At 50.5% G+C, this 19,885-nt stretch overlaps 2 protein-coding genes across 3 annotated transcripts; one reads left to right on the top strand and one right to left on the bottom strand.

Annotated features, from left to right (window-relative positions):
• The first annotated feature begins 251 nt into the window (after positions 1-251).
• Positions 252-11,484, top strand: LOC147198659 (lactase/phlorizin hydrolase-like). 2 transcript variants are annotated; one of them, XM_086124141.1, is made up of 18 exons: positions 252-1,254; positions 1,341-1,694; positions 2,040-2,107; positions 2,236-2,313; positions 2,415-2,508; positions 3,053-3,137; positions 3,822-4,494; positions 4,991-5,639; positions 6,146-7,696; positions 7,893-8,161; positions 8,443-8,733; positions 8,946-9,144; positions 9,460-9,662; positions 9,885-9,991; positions 10,063-10,194; positions 10,285-10,508; positions 10,582-10,818; positions 11,062-11,484. In XM_086124141.1, exons 1-18 carry the CDS (start codon positions 1,017-1,019, stop codon positions 11,262-11,264), a joined length of 5,655 nt encoding a protein of 1,884 aa, XP_085980267.1. In that variant the 5' UTR covers positions 252-1,016; the 3' UTR covers positions 11,265-11,484. The 2 variants fall into 2 exon arrangements, 1 of the variants encoding a protein (XP_085980267.1); XR_015102310.1 differs by lacking the exons at positions 8,946-9,144; positions 10,285-10,508; positions 10,582-10,818; positions 11,062-11,484 and having other exon boundaries at positions 10,063-10,187.
• faima (Fas apoptotic inhibitory molecule a) lies at positions 11,476-15,327 on the bottom strand. Its single transcript, XM_086124142.1, has 4 exons — positions 14,697-15,327; positions 13,840-14,068; positions 13,247-13,296; positions 11,476-12,483 (listed from the first exon to the last, which is right to left on the bottom strand). Exons 1-4 carry the CDS (start codon positions 14,808-14,810, stop codon positions 12,334-12,336), a joined length of 543 nt encoding a protein of 180 aa, XP_085980268.1. The 5' UTR covers positions 14,811-15,327; the 3' UTR covers positions 11,476-12,333.
• Positions 15,328-19,885: the final 4,558 nt, after the last annotated feature.

The following is a 19,885-nucleotide window of genomic DNA, read 5'->3' as shown; positions in this document are numbered from 1 at the left end:
ACTGTGGGCGACCTATTAGCATGTCGGCCTTACGGTGCAATGGTCGAGGGTTCGAATCCGGCCTGCCTGTGTGGAGTTGGCATGTTGTGTGGCTTTTTTCAGGGTGTTCCGTTGCCTCCCACATTCCAAAACCACGCATGCTCGGTTAATCGATCACCTCAAATTGACTTTCGGTGTGATTGTGACTGCGAATGGTTGTCTCTGTGTGCCCTGCGATTGGCTGGCAGCCAGTTCAGGGTCAGGGTGCCTACTGCCCGAAATAGTGATTGTTTTTGTTATGCTAACTACTTGAAAGTGGTGCAGCTTTGTGCAGAATAATGAGTTGTTGTTTTTTGGTTAAACATTCATATGATAGTTTTCAGGCATTTGATTTTGTTCCATCAGAGATCATCAGTACAAAAGCAACACTGAAAGATACTCACTGACAACATTCATCATCATGATCAAAATATTGCACGATAAGCAGGCGGATACAATCTTAAAACGCATTTACAAGCAAACATTGGTCACCCTCATATCACGACATTCAGATATGCTAAGCAGATAAAGAAGCAAACAATCGTATATTTTATCAACTTGAACAGGAGACGAGAGAAGCGTGATAAACTCTGGACTGGTCGCCAATAAGTCACTCGGCACATCTGGAGAAGCGACTATTCATTGTCCCGATGTAACGGGGCATGTTTTGGGCCCAAATTCAAACAGCCAAAATCTCTACTGAAGACGCCAGAGTCGAGGTGGCCTATAGACGTCGATGGTTGTTGGACTACACGTGCCCGGCGGCCGGTGCGGGGCGCATCCCGCTTCTGTCACCAAATCAGCTGAGGCAGGCCCGAAACACGACGACAGCGACGCGCACGATTGTCATTTTCAGGTTCAGAGTCTTTGGAAGTTTATCACACAACTGCAATAAAACAATCCAACCAATATATGTTATCGACGGTATTGCGTAAGTGGCAGATGGGAGGAAACCATGAGTGGCGCGTTACCTTTCAGTCCGTTTGTTTGCAGCCACCATGAAGCGCTTGTTCCTGGCGTCTCTGTGCCTCCTGTGTTTGTATGGTAGCCTGAGCAGTGAGCTGAATGGGGAGGAGGGCTTGATGCTTCTCGCGGGTCCACTTCAGTCCCAGAAGAACGTCTTTCACTGCGGTGGTCCCATCCCTCCCGGATCCGGACGGTACTTTGACTCCCTGCGGGGAAGAGGTCTCACCCATTTCCAAGTGCCCCTGTCCTGGCACCGACTCCTACCGTCAGGTAGATTCCGTGTCTTCTTCCCTTATTTACCTTTGGTATGTCTTGGATGGGAGAACCGCAGCCAACATTCCCAATACGTCCCGCAGGCCACCCCAGGCAGCCCCAGCGAGCCGTGGTCAGCTGCTACCGGACCCTGCTGAAGCAGATCTTGAGTGCGGGTCTCCAGCCTCTTGTCATTCTTCACGCATCCACAGTGCCAGAAGATCTGAAGTCACAGTTTGGAGGATGGGAAAGCCCAGAGCTGCGGGGGATGTTTACCCTCTACGCAGAGTTTGCCTTTCGAGAGTTTGGGGAGTTGGCCCACTCCTGGGTGATACTCAGCCATCTGGGTGAAGTTTGGCGCGATGGACCACCACCACCCGATGAGACTTATCGGCAAGATCTCATTCAGTTGATCCGGAATATTTACCAACTTTACCATCGTCGCTTTGGAGACCAAGGTGAGTCAGTAACCAAAATGGTTGACTTCCTGTTCAATTGTATGCGCGGGGTGTGAGAAACGTTTTCCATGTTATGAAAGACGTGTCCACCCAGGTAGACAGTTCGATGTCAGAATGTGCTGTGACACTTGGAGGATAGCTGAAGCTAACCCCTTAGCGGGGTCCTATTCCTAACCCTAAAACAGAGTCCTAATCCCAACCCATCATCCTTTCCCGGGAGCTCTAAAATCTCCTCCCCTCTCACACCCTGACCCTAAAGCCTAATCATAAGCCATCGCCCATAACCTTCATTCCAAACCTAATCGTAACCACCTCAACCTCTCCTCTCCTCTTCCATACTCACAGGGAAAGTTTCTGTTGGGTGGAGCGCAAGGGATAACGGGCTTCTTTCACCGATCCAAACTTCACTCACAGTAAGAGTCATCTGCTCTTTGTTTGCGCTCATCCTCCAAACCAGTTCCAGTCACGGTGCCATTGCAGTGCGCTCGTGAGCCGAGGGACACCATTTAGATTGAACTTTTGTCTCTGCCGTTTTGGATAGATGGACTTCTTGTCACTGCGTTTCGAGTCCAACTGTGCCTCCACGTTTAATTTGACTGAGGAGCTGACCAAGTTGAAGGTGCCGTCATTGTACAAAATTGTTCCTCCCGGACCTCTTTCCCTATAATGGTCTCATAAATGAGACTTTTTTTTGTGTGTGTGTGTGTGTGTGTGTCGTAGATGACCAGTCAGGATGTGCCCATCCTCATACACAAGATGACACTCTGTGATTGTGCTGACAGTCGCTTGCAGGTGCTCGGAAATGTCTTACAAGGTAAAAGTCATGAAAGGCTCCACGGGTTGTTTTGTCGTCGCTGACGGTGTAGTGGTCCACTCGCCTGCCTTTTGTCCGGGCAGCGTGGGATCGGTTCCCGCTCAGTGACAGTGCGGATGTGAGTGCGAATGGTCATTTGTCTCTATGTGTGCCCTGCGACTGACTGGCGACCAGTCCAGGGTGTAGCCTGCCTTCCGCCCAGAGTCAGCTGGGAGAGGCTCCTGCAGCAACTCCCGGGTGACCCTCTTCAAGATAAGCGCTGTTGAAAATGGATGTCTGGATGGCTGGAAGTTTGTTTTATATCGAGATGTAGAAGTATTTGGATACCGGGGGGGGGGGGGGGGAGTGGATTTTCTGTCACGCGCCCCCTTGAAATGCACGTCAAAGTAGCCACTGAACAGACTTGGGAAACTCTATAGAGCACGGTGTAAGATTCATCTTACGTCATTTAGCCACTTGTGTCCGAAAACATCAATGGCAGCTCATCAAGTGTAAACCGCTTTCGATTGCTCCAATAATCATGAATCTCTTGAACTCTCGACAGTGCTCCGTGGCAACAGTATGAAAATAGAAGGATGTGACATGATGGACGTGTTAGGCACGATGGAGACGGAGGATCTGCCTACAAGGTAACCCTTTGTACAGACAGGGTGGCCCAGAGGTTTCCATGCAATGTCATGTACTCTACATGCTTTCAGGTTTCAGAAACTCGAGGTGTCGGGAAATACTTATGGCCCGTGCCGCATTGCGGGATTGCTGTATTTATTTGGGGGGGATTCATGAAGGGCCTTTCGGGGGCCTAAATGTGACCGACATCTCACAAACCTTAGCAGATGTCTGCATCCACCAGGAAATTAAAACTCAGTGGCGCCCTCTGAAAATAAATCAGCCACGGAGAGCAGATTCTGCGATCCGACACAAAATTGGTCAGTCATGTCCATGAGAACAGCAGGCGCAATACAGGCTCAGGGGACCCGTGCTATCCGTGCCTGAAATTGGACAGGCAGTGGTCCACGTTGGGTTCAATTCCAGACCTCGTACATCATGACGGGACACACAAAAACGTCTCACACACTTGTGTGCCAAAATCCAACAGGATGTCAGCAGTGTTTGATTTCCGGCAAAATTCCAGGCCTCATACTTGAACAAACTCCCATAATGACAGACAAATGCTGGACAGATGGGCAAGGCTAAAATGCCAAGCCTTTTGATCTGGGAACAGTATGCTGTCAAGGTTTCCTCGTTCAAAGGATCCGGCGTGAAAAAGAAGCCCTGCTTGCAGTTGTCAATGTGTTCCTTTGTGTTTTCTGTAGCACCGGCGTTCTTGGCTATTCCAGAGGAAAGACAAACAGTTACCAGACTGTCTGGGATAAATTTGGGGTCCAGCTTGAATCCGAACGTGACCTTTTCCTCAACGGATCCTTCCCCTCGGATTTCCAGTGGGCCACCTCCAGTGAGTCCTTCAAAGTGGAAGGAGGCTGGGCCGAAGGTGGGAAGGGAGAAACCATTTGGGATCGCTTCGGCCACGAAAATAAAGTGTTTGCTAATCAGACGGCCGATCAAGCTTGCGACAGTTATCACAAGGTGGATTACGACGTCTACCTCCTGCGAGGTCTCCACGTCAACACCTACCAGTTTTCCATCTCGTGGGCCCGTGTTTTGCCCTCAGGCTACCGGAGGAGCCGGTCTCATAAAGGAGTGCTCTACTACCAAAAACTAATCGATGCTCTCATTGAATCTGGAATACGACCGGTCGTCACCCTGTTCCACTGGGACCTGCCCCAGGAGCTCCAGAATCAGGGCGGATGGACAAACTCTTCCATTATTGAAGCCTTCAAGGACTACGCCGACTTCTGCTACTCCGCTTTCGGAGACAGGGTCAAGACCTGGAACACGTTTAGTAGTCCTTGGGTGGTGAGCCACGCCGGCTATGCCGTGGGCAAGCACCCCCCCGAAGTCCAGGATTATGGGATGGCCTCCTACCAGGTAAGAGAGTTTTCTTTTTTCTTTTTTACAATTTGAAACGGTTACAAAGGTGTTGCAATGCACGGTTTCGGACAGTCAAAAGGTCAATAATACATAGTGGATGAAGAATTAACACAAAATTTCATCCACTTGTCCAGCTCTGGCCTGAAGCGTTCTGTCGCACACAAATGCCCAATGTTGTTACGAGGAAGACCAGGGATGAAGCGGAGGTGTTGTGAGGAAGCCAGGGCTCCTCAGTATTCCTAATTTAGAACCTTTTTTGTGTGAACGTGGCTCTGGATGTTTGTCCAGTGCGGGGGTGGTTGTGATGTCACAATCCGGCAACATTAAGACCGGCTGGCTCCCAAACACATTTTCCGAAAGCAGTATTGGACAAAAAAAAAAAAAAAAAGACAGGGTTGTTGATTTTAAACATGACGACGGGTGGGAAGGCCCTCCAAAGATGTCTCGGGAGCTGGAAACATTTGAAATCAGCTATCGCTTCTTGCTCTTCCAGGTGACTCACAACATAATCAAGTCCCACGCTGAGGCCTGGCACGTTTACAATGACAAATACAGAAGCAGACAAGGCGGCAAGGTGGGAATCGCGCTCAACTCTCACTGGGCTGAGCCCTCGGACCGCTCCGGATATCGGGACGTGGAGGCGGCCTACCGTTGCCTGGAATTCACGTTAGGATGGTTTGCGCATCCCATATTTGTGGACGGGGACTACCCAGCAACTCTGAAGAGTCAGATTGACAAAAAGAGCAAAGAGTGTCCTCATTCCAAACCTGCCTTTCTGCCAGGTTTCACTCTTGAAGAAAGTCGACGGATCAATGGAACAGCTGATTTTTTTGGACTCAACCATTATACAATGCGGCTGATAAACAGCAGTGACGGAGGTTGCGCCGCGAGTCTGCAAGGGGTGGGTGACTTCCAATCTCGTGTGCACCCATCTTGGTCTCCGACAACTTCGGACTGGATCTATTCTACACCCTGGGGACTGAGAAGGCTTCTTAACTATATCGCTGCGGAGTACCTAAAGATGAAAAAAGTACCTGTGTACGTAACAGGCAATGGCATGCCAACAGAGTATGGAGGGGACCCCCTAAATGACACCAGTAGGGTAGACTACTTAAGGAGGTACATCAATGAAGTTCTTAAAGGTGGGTCGCAGGAATCTCTTGACATATTTTTCGATTTATTTGCAGGGAAGCGGCCTCCCACGAGGAGCAGCCTCCCCCCAAAAACAACATCCTCCCTCAAGCCGTTTACAATTGTTTGGAGTTTAAACCACAAAACAGTCATAATCATCTCATGCTAGGCTGACAACATGACACTCTCGGAGTCCAGGGACTCCTTACAGGGGAGAACATTTTCCACGGACCCCCCTCATAATCCTTATGCCAATGAATCATCACCACATGTGCCACTAAAAACCATAGGGACTGAAAAAAGTTCCCCTGCCATCAGGAAAAAAGGCAGATTTTCTCGCTTTAAAAGGGTTGCTGTTTATTTTTGGGGGTCATACATTTTTGCAGTCATTTCGGCAAGTCCTATATTCTGAAATTTAAAAAAAAAAGTGTATATATACTGTATATATATATATATATATATATGTATTTTTTTAAATTATTTTAAAGTTGTCCACTTTCTTTGCCTCATTTTGTAGCAAGACTCCTTGACGGGGTGGATGTGCGCAGGTTCACCGTGCAGTCACTAATGGACGGATTTGAGGGGAGACAAGGCTACAGCCAAAGGTTTGGGCTGCACTACGTCAACTTTGAGGACCCAGACAGGCCGAGGACCCCGAAACAGTCGGCATACTTTTACTCACAGGTTATCAAACAAAATGGATTTGCTCTCAGTCTTCCAGATGGTTTGGACGTGAGACCGACACAGTTCAAGCCTCCCTCAAAAGCGTTACCTCCTTCAGAGGTTCCGTCCAAGTCCAAGGTTACGTGGGAGAGATTCTCCCACCAGTCCAAATTCCACCGCCAGACCTACCATTATGGCACTTTTCCACCAAATTTCACCTGGGGAGTATCATCTTCCGCTTACCAGATTGAAGGGGCCTGGAATGCGGATGGGAAAGGAACAAGTATTTGGGACGCGTTTGCCCACAAACCAGGCAGTATACCGGGTAACGCCAATGGAGACGTGGCCTGTGATAGTTACCACAGACTCCAGGAGGATCTCTACATGCTGCGAGCGCTGGAGGTGAAGTCGTACCGATTCTCCTTGTCCTGGTCCAGGATCTTCCCGACTGGTCTGCGAAGTTCCCTGAATCGAAAGGGTGTTGACTTTTACAACAGGGTCATTGATGAACTTCTGCTCAACGGCGTCACACCGATGGTGACGTTGTACCACTGGGATCTCCCTCAGGAGTTGCAAAACTTGGGCGGCTGGGAGAATTCAAGCACGACTGACATTTTTGCCGATTTTGCCGATTTCTGCTTCTCCACCTTTGGAGACAGGGTGAAGCTTTGGTTGACTTTCAACCAGCCGCACACCATCGCATGGTCAGGGTATGGACTCGGACGGATTCCCCCAAATGTTAGGCAGCCAGGAAGTGCGCCGTATAGAGTGGCGCACAACCTCATAAAGGCCCATGCCAAAGCTTACCGTATCTACGATGAAAAATATCGCAAAGCCCAGGATGGCCTCGTTTCGCTCGCCCTCGGTTCTGACTGGGTAGAACCAAAGGACGTCAACGTTCTTCGTGAAGTGGTGGCTGCCGACCGTGCTATGCAGTTTCAGTTGGGCTGGTTCGCCCACCCCATTTTTAAGAACGGCGACTATCCCGACGCGATGAAGTGGCAGGTTGGAAACAAGAGCGAACTCCAAGGTCTGGCGGAGTCCAGGCTACCAGAATTCACAGAAGAGGAGAGCAAGTCCATCAAGGGAACCGCCGACGTGTTCTGCTTCAACCACTTCACCACAAAGACAGTAAGCCACGCCACGGCTCGGCTTGCGCCGCCGTCCTACGAATATGATCGGGACCTGGCAGAAGAAGAGGTTGGCGATTCACCAAGCACGGCCATCCAAAACCAGAGGGCTGTGGCTTGGGGCTTAAGGCGACTCCTCAACTGGGTCCAAGCTGAATACGGAGATCCGGAGATTTACATCACTGACAATGGGGTTGCCACGGACTCAAAGACAAAGTGGGATGATGCGGCAAGAGTGTTTTACTTCAAAACCTACATTGACGAGGCTCTCAAAGGTAACGTCAGCACTTTTTTCGTTGACGTCGTTTTGATAGTCAAAGAAAAGGATGAGCGGAATAAAATAAAAGTTGTATCGTTTTTAGATTGCTCGTTATTTTCGAGATCTGCAATTGTGTCGTTTCACCTCTCCAAGGTAGCATCTTATGTTTTCTTGAAATCTGGCTTTCCGCATAATTTCCTCCATGTTGCCAGCGTACGATCTAGACGGCGTGAAGCTGAGAGGCTACACGGCCGCCTCTCTCATGGATTCATTCGAGTGGCTGGACGGCTTCAAAGTAGGATTTGGGCTGCACCACGTCGACTTCCAGGATCTGAACCGCCCGAGAACACCCAAGTACTCCGCTCATTTCTACCATCGAGTGATCAAGGACAACGGATTTCCCACGCCAGAGGATGAAAAAATATTTTACGGAAATTTTGCCAAAAACTTCATCTGGAGTACTGCAACAGCATCATATCAGGTAATGTCAAAAAGCAATATGTAGAACAAACCTTTGGGTGTTTTCCACTAATAGGAAAATGAAGCTTCAAAATTTCGTCACAAACTAGTTGGTTTCTTTGTTTTTTTACTCCCCATGATGGCACTGTTGGTTTAAATCAATGGCAGGTCGGTGTGCTTTCAGCTCAATGTTCAACAAAGCGTGCCATATCAAGAAGTCCAAAAAAAATGGCGAAGGAAATTTGAAGCTTCATTTTTCTTATCGCTCGTGTTTTCCTGAAGTTTCATACTGACTGCTTCTAGATCGAAGGAGGATGGAGGGCCGATGGAAAAGGTCTGAGCATTTGGGACAGGTTCGCCCACACGCCTCTCCGAGTGTTCAATGACGATAACGGCGACGTCGCCTGCGACAGTTACAACAAAATAGACGAGGATGTTTCCATGTTGAGGCAGCTCAAGGTGACGCATTACCGCTTCTCCATATCCTGGCCGAGGGTTCTTCCCGATGGCACCACCGACTACATCAACGAAGCTGGACTGAGTTACTACAGTCGCCTGGTGGATGCCCTGCTTGATGCCAACATCCAACCTCATGTATGTAGTACTGCAAGTCGAAATGAAAGTATATATATATATATGTATATATATATATATACATATATATATATATATATATGCATATTATTCCGGTGAAAGGACACCATCTCGCAGCGTCATTTTATTCCCCCTTTTCAGTGCGGCCCAAGTATTCCGAGTTGTTTTTGGCTTTGAGTCAAGCCCTCGTCTGTTATCGTCCGTGTTGCTAGGTCACTCTGTACCACTGGGACCTTCCTCAAGCTCTGCAGGACATTGGCGGATGGGAGAATGAAACCATTGTGCTCAAATTCCGGGATTACGCCAACCTCATTTTCAGACGCCTTGGTCACAAAGTCAAATTCTGGATTACCATTAATGAACCGTACAACATCGCCAATGTGGGTCACGGGTACGGAGCCGCTGCACCGGGTAAAAATACACCCTACACCGAATGAAAAGACATTTCTCTCCTTAAGATCAATATAACAAACTCAGAAGATTCGATGCGGCGGCAACTCAAAATCAAAATCAAAGCAATGCGGCGCTGCCATCTACTGGTGCCTGTTCATCACGATAGTTATGTAGACGCTTGAGCTTTACGGACGAGCTGGCCACGAGCCTCTTTGATGCCAACCAGTTGACAAATATCAACATCCCCAGCAGTGAATGATTCAGTCATCCGATGAAGACAGGCTTTTAAGATATGTTTGAAATTGTGAAAATATGACTTCAATTACTCTCCAGGGATTAGTTTCCGGCCGGGCACATTGCCGTACATCGTGGGCCACCACTTGCTCAAAGCTCACGCCGAGGCCTGGCACCTGTACGACAACGAGTACCGCAGCAAACAGGGCGGGATCATCTCCATCACCATCAATTCCGATTGGTCGGAGCCCAGGAACCCGTACAAGCAGGGGGACGTCGACGCCGCCAGGCGTGTGGTGCAGGTGCCGTGTTTCCTTTTCTCCATTATTCTTTGCCGCTGATCCGCACGAGGGTCGCGGGCGTGCTGGGGCCTATCTCAGCCGTCTTTGCGTCTTAGGCTCATTGAAAGACTGGAAAATTTCCGCAAGAGGTAATGTGTGTTTTTCCACGTGACCTGCGATTGACTGGCGACCGGTCCGGGGCATAGACCGCTTCACGACACAGAGACATTCATGTTATTGCAGTTCTACATTGGCTGGTTTGCGCACCCCATCTTTAAGGGAGACTACAGCGATATGATGAAGACCATCATTCGAAAGAGAAGCCTGGAAGCGGGCCTGCCCAAATCTCGGTAATCTCAGCGTCTTCGTTTCAAATGTATCAACATTTAGCAGGCTGATGGCTCGGGGTGTCTTTCTCCAGGTTGCCGGAATTCACCGCCAAAGAGGCAGAAAGAATCAAGGGCACTTTTGATTATTTTGGATTCAACCATTACACTACCGTGCTGGCCTTCCCCGTGGACTTCGGGAACCTTCAGCATTACGATGCCGATCGGTAACGCAACCCCGGCTTCGTTCGCCTAGGTTTTGCCCGCATCTCCCTTCTTAGGCGCTAACGTCAGAAAGCCTTGTCCGATTGTCCCAGAGGCGCAGGGACAATTGCGGATCGCACCTGGCCGGATTCGGGCTCATCCTGGCTCAAGGTCTCGCCGTTCGGATTCCGGAGGATATTGAACTTCATTAAGGAGGAATATGGAAATCCTCCGATTATCATCACTGAGAACGGTATCTCGGAGCGAGGGCCCGTGGATTTGAATGATCTCCACAGGAGCCACTACTACGAAAAGTACATTAACCAGCTTTTGAAAGGTGACCAACCGCGGCAACGATCCAGTTTGCTTTTCGGATCGAGAGAGCTCACACAACCGTAACGTTCTCCTAGCTTATGTGCTGGACGGCGTGGATATTCGGGGCTACACGGCCTGGTCGTTGATGGACAACCTGGAGTGGGCCACAGGATTTTCAGAAAGGTTCGGCCTCTTCTACGTCAATCACTCGGACCCCAAACTTCCTCGGGTGGCCAAGACCTCCGTGGCGACCTACGCCACCGTCATCGCCTGCAACGGATTCCCAGACCCGGCCACCGGGCCCCACGAGTGTCTCGACCACGAGGCGGAAGGTGCGTTTGATTGTCGGCCGGGCAATTGCCGGGCACGTATCGGCAACTCAGCATTGACTCCAAGAGTATTTGGAACGGCGGGCTCCATTCCTTTGTTTGGTCGTACACTGAATACATTTCGATGTCGCCGAGTTGGCGGCCCAAGTTGGGCGGCTGGCGCAGAAGCGCTACCGTGACGGAGGCAAACAACCGTTCACAGCCGCGGGCAAGACTGAGGTAGTTTGTCTGTCTTCTTCTCGACAGGGACAACAAGTGCGCCCGCAACGTCTCTTCCACCCGTTGCCCCCGTCAACTTCCTGGGGATCACGCTCTCTGCTCGAGACGCCGAGATCGGCCTCAACGCGCTGCTTGCTCTTCTCGCCGCCGCCGCCGCGCTTGGTGCCGTTTGCTCATCGTTTTATTTCTTGAAGACAAGGAGGCGTTTCGAGGAAAGCCGACCTATTTGATTGACACCGAATAGTGAATAACATTTGTTATGTACCACGTACCAAGGAAATCCCTGTTTCAACTTTGGAGCGGCCGATCGAGTACGCAGGTCGTCCTTCCTGTTAGTTCATTTTGACTTCAAGTTCAAAGCCTGAAAACCTGGCCCCGAATCCGCGAACGGCTTCTTCCCAACCATTTAGTCCTCAAATAATGAAACAAATAAACCAATGGTAAAGCGCTGAGGTTTTTATTTAGTTTCTTACCAGAAATACTTGAGAAACAAAGTTCGCTATGTATTTATTGCATTTGGCGTAACAAAAACAATTGCTACTCGGCTACTTCACAGCAATTGACTTGTAAAACAACGCCGACACCCTTACACAGTATCTCAATCTCTAGCTTATGTTCACTGGAAAACATGGAGACCAGAACTATCTTCAATTCAAGTAACGCCACAGAACTGCTGGAGGTCAAACTTTGACATTCCAAATTCCAAAACACGACATGTCAAAACAACGTATCTGTCTCCTGTAGGTGCTCCAAAATTGGTAACAATTCAGGGGAAAAAAATAAATAAATCTCTCTCTCTCGTTTGGCTTTAAAGGTCCCCTGGAAAATGGCCAAATGACCCGAGAATGGCAGCTTAAAACGAACGTGGCAGACTTTGATTCAGGAATGGCTTCTTGAAACCTTTTTTGATGTTGCCATAGAAGTAAGCGCTCTCGGGAGTTTGAAATGTTTTCGTTCAATCCTGACACTACATTCACCGGTCCATCAAACTAAAAAATGCAATTTCTGTAGAAATTGCGTACGAATGCGTATGAGCGGACGCTAAATGGAAATTGCAATGGGTGAATTGCTGAAATGTGAACAATTTCAGACTGGGAAGGTTTAAATCCATTGAGGAACGTGGAGGGAACAGAAGGACAAAAAAAAGGACAGAATTTAAGGGGTGGCTCTTCGGCATTCAGGCGATGATGTTCCTGGCCCCCCCCCCCCCACCCCCACCCCACCCCACAATGCAGTACAAGAGGGTTTTCCAGTGTTTCCAGAATGTCTCCTAACAGCAGATCGACGAGACCCAAAAAGTCACTCGGTGCATTCAGCTATCTCGGCTCCGTCCACGAGAAGGGTGTGAATGAGTCCGTCCCGTCGCTTCCCGCTGCTCACCGCCTTGACGCAGCAGTTGTGCTCGCCCAGGGTGAAATGAGTTTCGGTGCCGTCGTCCACAAACTCGCCCTTGGAGACGGCAGAGGACGCAGTGAGAAGATGAACATTTGTCAGGTCGGCTTGCTGCCTGACCTCATTTGCCGAGCGACTCCGTTCATTTGTTTATCGTCTCGACTCGACTCGAGTGTATTTCGAGAGCACTTGAAAACAACCGACGCCGTCTACAAAGTGCTGCACGTGGAGCAAAAAGAATTCGCAACAAACAATAAATGAATAACGGCAGAAAGCACAAGAACAGGCAAGCTAAAGTTCAAGTCTCAAAAGCCACAGAATAAAGATGACGAGGTTGAAAGATGGGACGGCGAGGGGGGCTTGCCGAACGTTCTTTCCAAAGAGAGAAAAGGCTCCGTCCCCTCGGAGCCTCCGCTTAGCTCTCGGAAACTCCCCTAGTGTCCGTCCGGTCTGCGGACCTGAGGCACCGGACGGGTGCGCAGGAGCTCCGAGAGGTCGGGTGGAGCCAGACCATTTCAAGATTGGAAAACAAATCAGAGGATCGTAAGAAGAACTCCAACATGAGCCAGCGAAGGGACGCCAGCGTCGCACCGATTTGCTCCCTCTTACGAGTAGCGGTCAAGAGGCGAGCGGCGGCATTCTGGACCGGCTGCGGACGCTTTATGGAGGATCGACTGACTCCAAAGTCAAGTGCGTAACAGGCGTCGGGCCATCCGGCCCAGATGTGATGCGGGCATGAATGACCGTTTCAAAATGAGGCTCGACTTGAGCCAGCTGCCTAAGATGAAAGAAGCTTCGATTTAACAACAATTGCACTTACGGCAGTTTCAATCTTCTGTCCATTACACCAAACATCCATGGTGTCTTTCTCTGCAAGGCAAGGAAGGCAGGCGGCAGAAGGCAAAAAAACAAAGTCAGGTTTTCATGATCGATTGCCGAGAAGTCGTTGTCGCGCGCGACCCGTTTCCTGACAGTCGGCTCACTTTCAGATGGATTCACCACGAGCGTCGAAACCTCAATGTTGACTCAGCAGCCAGGTCAAAATAATAATTAAAATAGCTTATTTTCAGGGAGGGGGGGGGGCTCATAGCATGGTGTACACTAACACCAAAATACGCATTACAATATTAATAACACGCATGTGTTGGGGTTTTTAGCCCCCCCCCCCCCCCCTTCCTTTTCTCTCTACACCCCTCGAGGTCAACTTGGAACCTGTCCGCGGGTTACCGGGCGATCGCAATCGACATACTGGGCACCCTTGGTCGAGGTCAATCATCGCCGCAATTCAGTGATTTTTGTACGAAAATATGAGCAGTCGCTAACATTTGAGCTCACAAGTCCGAGCAAAAAAATGAATCAATAAAAAGATCGACGGGCGCCACCCCAGCAGTCGCGGTAGGAGGAGGAGCTCACCCAAGACCACCCTGGAATCCATCCCGTCCAGGTTGAGGAGCCAGGTGCTGGTCACCTTGGCCCTGTTCTCCAGGTACTTCTTGAGACTCTTGCCGTTGATGTCCAGCGTGTACTCGTAGGCGAAGCCGCTGACTGCGTCGATGTTGATGGTGGCTTTGGTGTCCAGCTTGCCCACCGCGAACGTCTCCTTGCCCACCAGCTTGAACATCCAGTCCCGCCTCAGCACCTCCTAGGAAAGCCAAATTCAAGGGGGCTAATGACTGACGGGTGACTCTTTCACGGCTTTAGTTTGCAATCAAGTGCGCATTTCCTCCCATAAAGTCTGGAATGAAACGACCAAGGCAACGTTTTGTGGGCTGCCTGACTTCTGAAACGGCATCTCTGCGACGTCACATATCGGCCACACTGCAGAACGCTGCCCGCGCTAATCAACAGTTGTGTGTGATGAAGCCCCGCAGGTGAAAACGCTCACATCGCTTTCATGTCCCCCCCCACACTGTGCATAGGTGTCAAAGTCAGGTCCTGGAGGGCCGCTGTCCTGCATGTTTTCCAAGTCTCCCCGTTGCAACACACCTGATTCAAATGAACGGGTTCAATGTCAGGCTTCCGCAGAGCCTGCTGATGATCTGATCATTCAGGACAGCGGCCCTCCAGGGCCTGACTTTGACACCTATGACTGTGGGCTCCGCTTCCAGTGGTTGAATCTGCACACCTGATCGCCTGATTCGCCATTGGCCCTGGGTGAGATTGGACCGCCCCTTCAAAACGGGCCGTAATCCTTGATCACTATTTGACAAAAGCAGATTCCGTAGACACCCGGGGGGCTGTTTTCAAATGCCAAAAATCCCACCATGTACCTTTCCGTCGACGTAGATGACCCTCTTGCCGGTGGTGGTGCCGTGCTCGAAGGCGATCCTGTGGACCCCATCGCTCAACGCGACGTCCCATACGGCAGCGAGGTCGCCGGACATGCTCGCTGCTGCCGCTGCCGCTGACGACCACAACACAACCTTGGCGAGGGCTTCACTTCACTCTGGACGTCATAGAGCGAGCTAAGGAGCTAAATTAACGCCGGCAAAAGAAACGCGGTGAACAGCAACAAGGATTAAGAACCCTGCGAGTGGTTGAGGTTGGTTTTCAGTGTCATTTGACTTTCCAGTGTGGGATTTGTTTCCTTTAAAAATAAAAGCAACCGCCCCTCGCGCAAGACAATAGTAATCCTTACTGTTCTTTCGTTCACGTCCAACAAACTTAATAGTGGTACTGCCATAACTTTTCATATTAAATAGATGCGCATTGATCGGTTTTCGCTCCAGGCAGCCTATAACTTACAAATAATTTGAAACATAACCGGAAACACCACTGCATGAACAGCCTTCAACACCGGAATCTTTGTTGTTAGCTTTTACCGCTAGCTAACGTCAGTGTGCATGCCCAGAAATTGCTTTTTTATAAACCAGAATTTAACTATGGCTTTTATCTTTTGGAAATTACCTTAAATATCTGGCGAGATGGGCTCAAGCAAGTATTTTCGACTTTTCGACAGTAGTTTGCGACGTGAGCTCGAGCAACATGCTATCCTGTAACCATAGCAACATCCGCCCACGTGTAAACTTGGCCCCGCCCTTGTCAGTGGAACGCGGGTTTAAAAAAATAGAATCTCGTATTTGTCCGTGGCTAATTTACATGTTGTATCGCAACGGTGTTAGTCAGCAAGTGTGCTTGGTTTTGTATACTGGACGGTACGGCAAATAAAAACGATGTTGCTTGGAGCGTTTTAGTGTTGCATTTCCTTCTTCAGCCGGGAAGGGGCAGTAGTAGATGACTCACGTTGGCATTGCAATCGAGCAACTTGACCATTTTTTAAAAATCTCTCATCAACATTCTTACCCACAAAAATGCATTCGGGAACGGACGCTGTACATAAATGGTCGAAAGTAAAGCAATATAGCCAAAACCAACGACATATTGCTTCGAATGGCCTCAAGGATCAAGCCGCGCTGCAACATTTTGTCTGGCTGGGAAACATTTTCATCCATCCGTGTTATTTTCTTTCTTCCATCCCTTTTACTGTCCTCCCGTCCTTCCTTCCTAACTTCCTTGCACGAAGTTCATTTTTACAAAGTGTGTCCGTGCCCTTGGCGTGTACTTGCAGTGTGGTTTGGGCGTGACTCAGCCAGAGCCTGTAAACTGAAGGAGGGAGCCGCATGAATGTCACTGGATTATTCCGTTTTTTTTTTTTTGTAACCCTCGCTCATTTCATTCCAGCACTTGGGACATGTCCACTTGTCTCACGCGGCCTCGCTGTTTTGATTGTACGAAGGAAAGCAAGGATCTCTTTTGTTTGAAAACGGGGCCAAGTTACAGTGTTTGCCTTTGCTTTTGATGGCCAGAGATTACGTTTGTGGACACGGCGCAGAAAGGTCCTGCCGATGTATTGTGGCTGCTCGCCGGCGTTTGAAAACCGTTCCTGTTTTTCTCGGAGAAGGTCTTTGTCTTTGTGGCACCTCGCACTGGACATTTCGAGTGTCTTCTGCAAATGCCATCGGCGTCGCAACGTTGTCCTTTCCGATACGCGAAGCGCACCGAACGTCCTGGTGCGTACGGTTGTTTGTCCCCCGACACGAGTCCGGGGTGTGTCCCGCTTCTTTTATTTCAATGCATGCAATGGCATCAAGCCGTGGGCTCATTTTCAGGGCCTTCATTCAGAAGAAGGTGCAATGGAGACACGGGCTGGCCGGCTCGCATGACACTGGCTTTGACCCCCCCCCCCCCCCCTTCCCGAAAAAACCCCCCCTCTGCTGCATTTAGGTGAGTCGCAATCACCGTCGACCACGTTTGCCGACGGCGGCATTTCCCGGCCTCCCAGTCGAGGCTCAAATAAGACGTGTATAAAGCAGCCATGTTAAATGTGCGGCGGCGTGTTCCCCCGTCCGAAACGGAAGACGGCTTGTGGAGGAGAAAAGCCCAAAGGTATCGGTGTCACCGGCACAAAAGCACTCTTGGCCGCGCGGACAAAAATTGGATAATCGGGTATTTATGGCACGGGGGGCAAAAGGCTTCATAAACGTTGCTCGCTCGTCGGGCTTGATTTGCGACGACGTCTTGGTCATGAGCTCAACTTTCCCATTCGACGCGCTTTCTAGTTGGGAGCTCCTTCGAGGTTTACGAGCGGTGAAATGAACGGACGGCCAAAAAGACAAACGTGAGCCGGGCGGTGTCATTTTATGATCCCAAAACAAAAAGACGAATGTGCGGCCAATGTACGGGCGCAATATTCCATCGGAGGGACGGCGCGCGCCCGCAGCACCCGAAGCCGATTCATCCATCGCGGGCAGCGCGTAAACGCGAGTCCGCTCACGCCTACGTCCAAATGTCGAGATCCGTTCTCGGCGAGAGAGAAGCCGAGCGACTTGAAGACGGACGGCAAAATGCAAGTGACGCAGGGTGCATTAAAAAGCTAACTTCAACGGCGCTGCGGGCGGGGACTCTTTGGCGCGCCACTAGAGGGAGCCTCGCTCCGATTTCAAGATGGCAGCCCGACACGCGAAGCGAAGCTCAAGTCCGCAAAGGGCAAAGGGAAGAAAGCGCTGCGCCCGTCCTGTCGGCAGCCCGCTCCAACTGGTATTTTGCGCCGAGTCATCTGGGCCCGTTGGAACGAATAGCCAGTCACTAATCGACGACATGCCGTAGGTGTGACGAGAACAATTCCGAGTCACAGAGCGCCTCTTTGTCCCTCGGCTCGCTTCTGGTTTCTGGTTTAAAAGCAGAAGTCGCACCGGGAGCCCCGGAGATGAACGCAGAACCTTTTGTCCTTCTCCGGCGTGTGCGAATTGCCCAAGTGTCTCGAAACTCCATTCATGCAAAACGCTGACTGGCCCGAATGGCCGCAAACGCCGCATGAGTGACGACCGTCAAAACCGCGGTCAACCGCCAATAGTATTTTGCGGCGGATGCGTTCTTAGCCTTGAGCAATCTCATCACGGGATGTGTCACCATACCCCCCCCCCCCAAAAAAAACAAACTTGTCTTCTGTGCTGCCTTCACTCCAAGTGATGAAGGAAGGCGGCACACACATTTTCTATTCTTGTTTAGACATGTCGCGTTGTTTGTTGACAAATGGATCCGATCTGAATTGATTTCCAAACACGAAAGGCTCCGTCGTTAGTCAAGTGTGGGATGCTTTGGAAAACGCCGCTTCTTGTTGACATGGGACGGATCGGATGGCGAGTGACAATATCAACAGGTTGGAAGCCGATGATCTGCAAAGATCGTAAAAATCTTTTCTTTTTTTTTTCAACAAATAAGATTTGTGTGCAAAGATGCCATTTTGTCACAAGTGGCTGTCAAAGGTATTTTACTGAGTAAACAGACTTTTTTTTAAGGGCGGTGGGTGGAAAACGGATCATTGTCGTTGACGTTTGGGGAGGAATTCCACTCAAAGCTGGTTTCACCCCTACAACGTTCACCTTTCAAAGTCACGATTTCACGTCATTCATTTTCCATTGGCCGAATTTTTGCTGGCAACGAACGGCAACTTTGTTATCACGACTTGATATTGCCCACAAAATAGCCAAAAGGCCTTCGCGCGTAGCAAAATGCCGACGCGACCTTGCTTCTGAGCAAAATGGATGGTGCGGGATTCCCCTCCGTTGCCGAGCAACACCACCGATCAACTCGATCCGACGTGGCGTACTTCCCGCCGTCACTCGCGGAGGCGCGGGCGCGCTCCGAATACAAATCCGGCGGGAGCTCTCTGTGACTTTGGAAAGGGGAGTCTCCTTCAGGTTCAGCCGAGACGACGGGAATCCACGACGGGTGGCTTCGTCCGCGGCACCGAGTGACATTTGCCGACGGAATGTTTTCGGAGATCAAGTAGGAACGCGCCGCAGATTGTTTCAAACCTTACAAAGTCGTTTTTTTCCCTCATATACACGAATTTGTCAATGACGACACTTGTATCAAGTCAAAATCGGACACAAAAAAAAACAAAGACCGTGAAGAGAGTTTGAAAGCTGCACCTGTGAGGTTTTTATATCGAGTCCCCGCCCCCCCCCGGACCCCAAACCGGGCCCTCCCCGCCTCTCCAGTTGCATGCCGAAAGCTACAAAAAGCACGACGGGCTGGAAAACCGCACGGCCGCTCGGCCTTTGTCGACGTGTCCGATTTATTTTATTTTTTTTCGCCGAGTGACTCGCTCAGCGCCGCGTCGGCGGCCTCGACCGACCGCGTTTCCGGAGTCTGGCTTTCTTCGGGCGCGCCAGCGCCAAGGCCTGATCTGCACCAAACCGCCGTTGCTCCTCCGCCACGGGCGGGCCGGGCGCCCTGGAATGCGAGCCGACGATATTTAGCGGCCGCGTGCCGAATAAACAAATATGGCCGTTCTCAAACGGACGGCGCGGCGGCTCTCCGGGACCGGACTCGACGCGGGTCCGCCGCATCAGTTTTTCCCTCTTTTTACGGATGCGGTGAAACCTCTTAAGTGGTTCCATGTGTTTTGTGCGTGCGTGCGTGTGCTCATTTTTAAATGTTTCTCAAGCATCAAACATGAAAAGGAGTCGAGTGAAAAACAACAAAACGCCCAATGTGGATTGGAAGAAGGGCTTATCCCCCCCCCCCCTCAGGCCTATCCAGTTGGCCTGCTTCAGCATGCAGCAAGGCGGCTCCTGTCCTGTCCTGTCTTGTCCACCACTTGGCGCACCGCCGACCTCGTTCCACATCAAATCGGAGCCCCGCGTAACATGAATGTTGATTTTCACGCAAAAGTCTTGGTGGGCGTTCTTTCGACAGCGGCGGTGTTGCCAAATGGCCGTCCCAAAGCAGACTTGCGTCATTGAACTCGCGTCGACGGGCCAAAGGCTCGAAATTGATGTCACCGGTGGCCGAGCGGCGTCCTCGGAGCTTTCCCGGCTGTTTTCGATACGCCGAGCCGGCGGGAACGGCGGCGGGAGGGGCTGCGTATTTGTCGCGGTGAATGTTCGGGACTGTGGATGAGTTCCAGTCGCCTTTGTTGACTTGCGTTGCGCCGAACTGGCAGCATTCATTC

The sequence above is a fragment of the Hippocampus guttulatus genome, chromosome 11 (genome assembly GCF_054856545.1).
Source record: "Hippocampus guttulatus isolate MCC_2025c chromosome 11, RoL_Hgut_1.0, whole genome shotgun sequence".
NCBI lineage: Eukaryota > Metazoa > Chordata > Actinopteri > Syngnathiformes > Syngnathidae > Hippocampus > Hippocampus guttulatus.
This window is presented reverse-complemented; position numbering and strand designations above follow the sequence as displayed.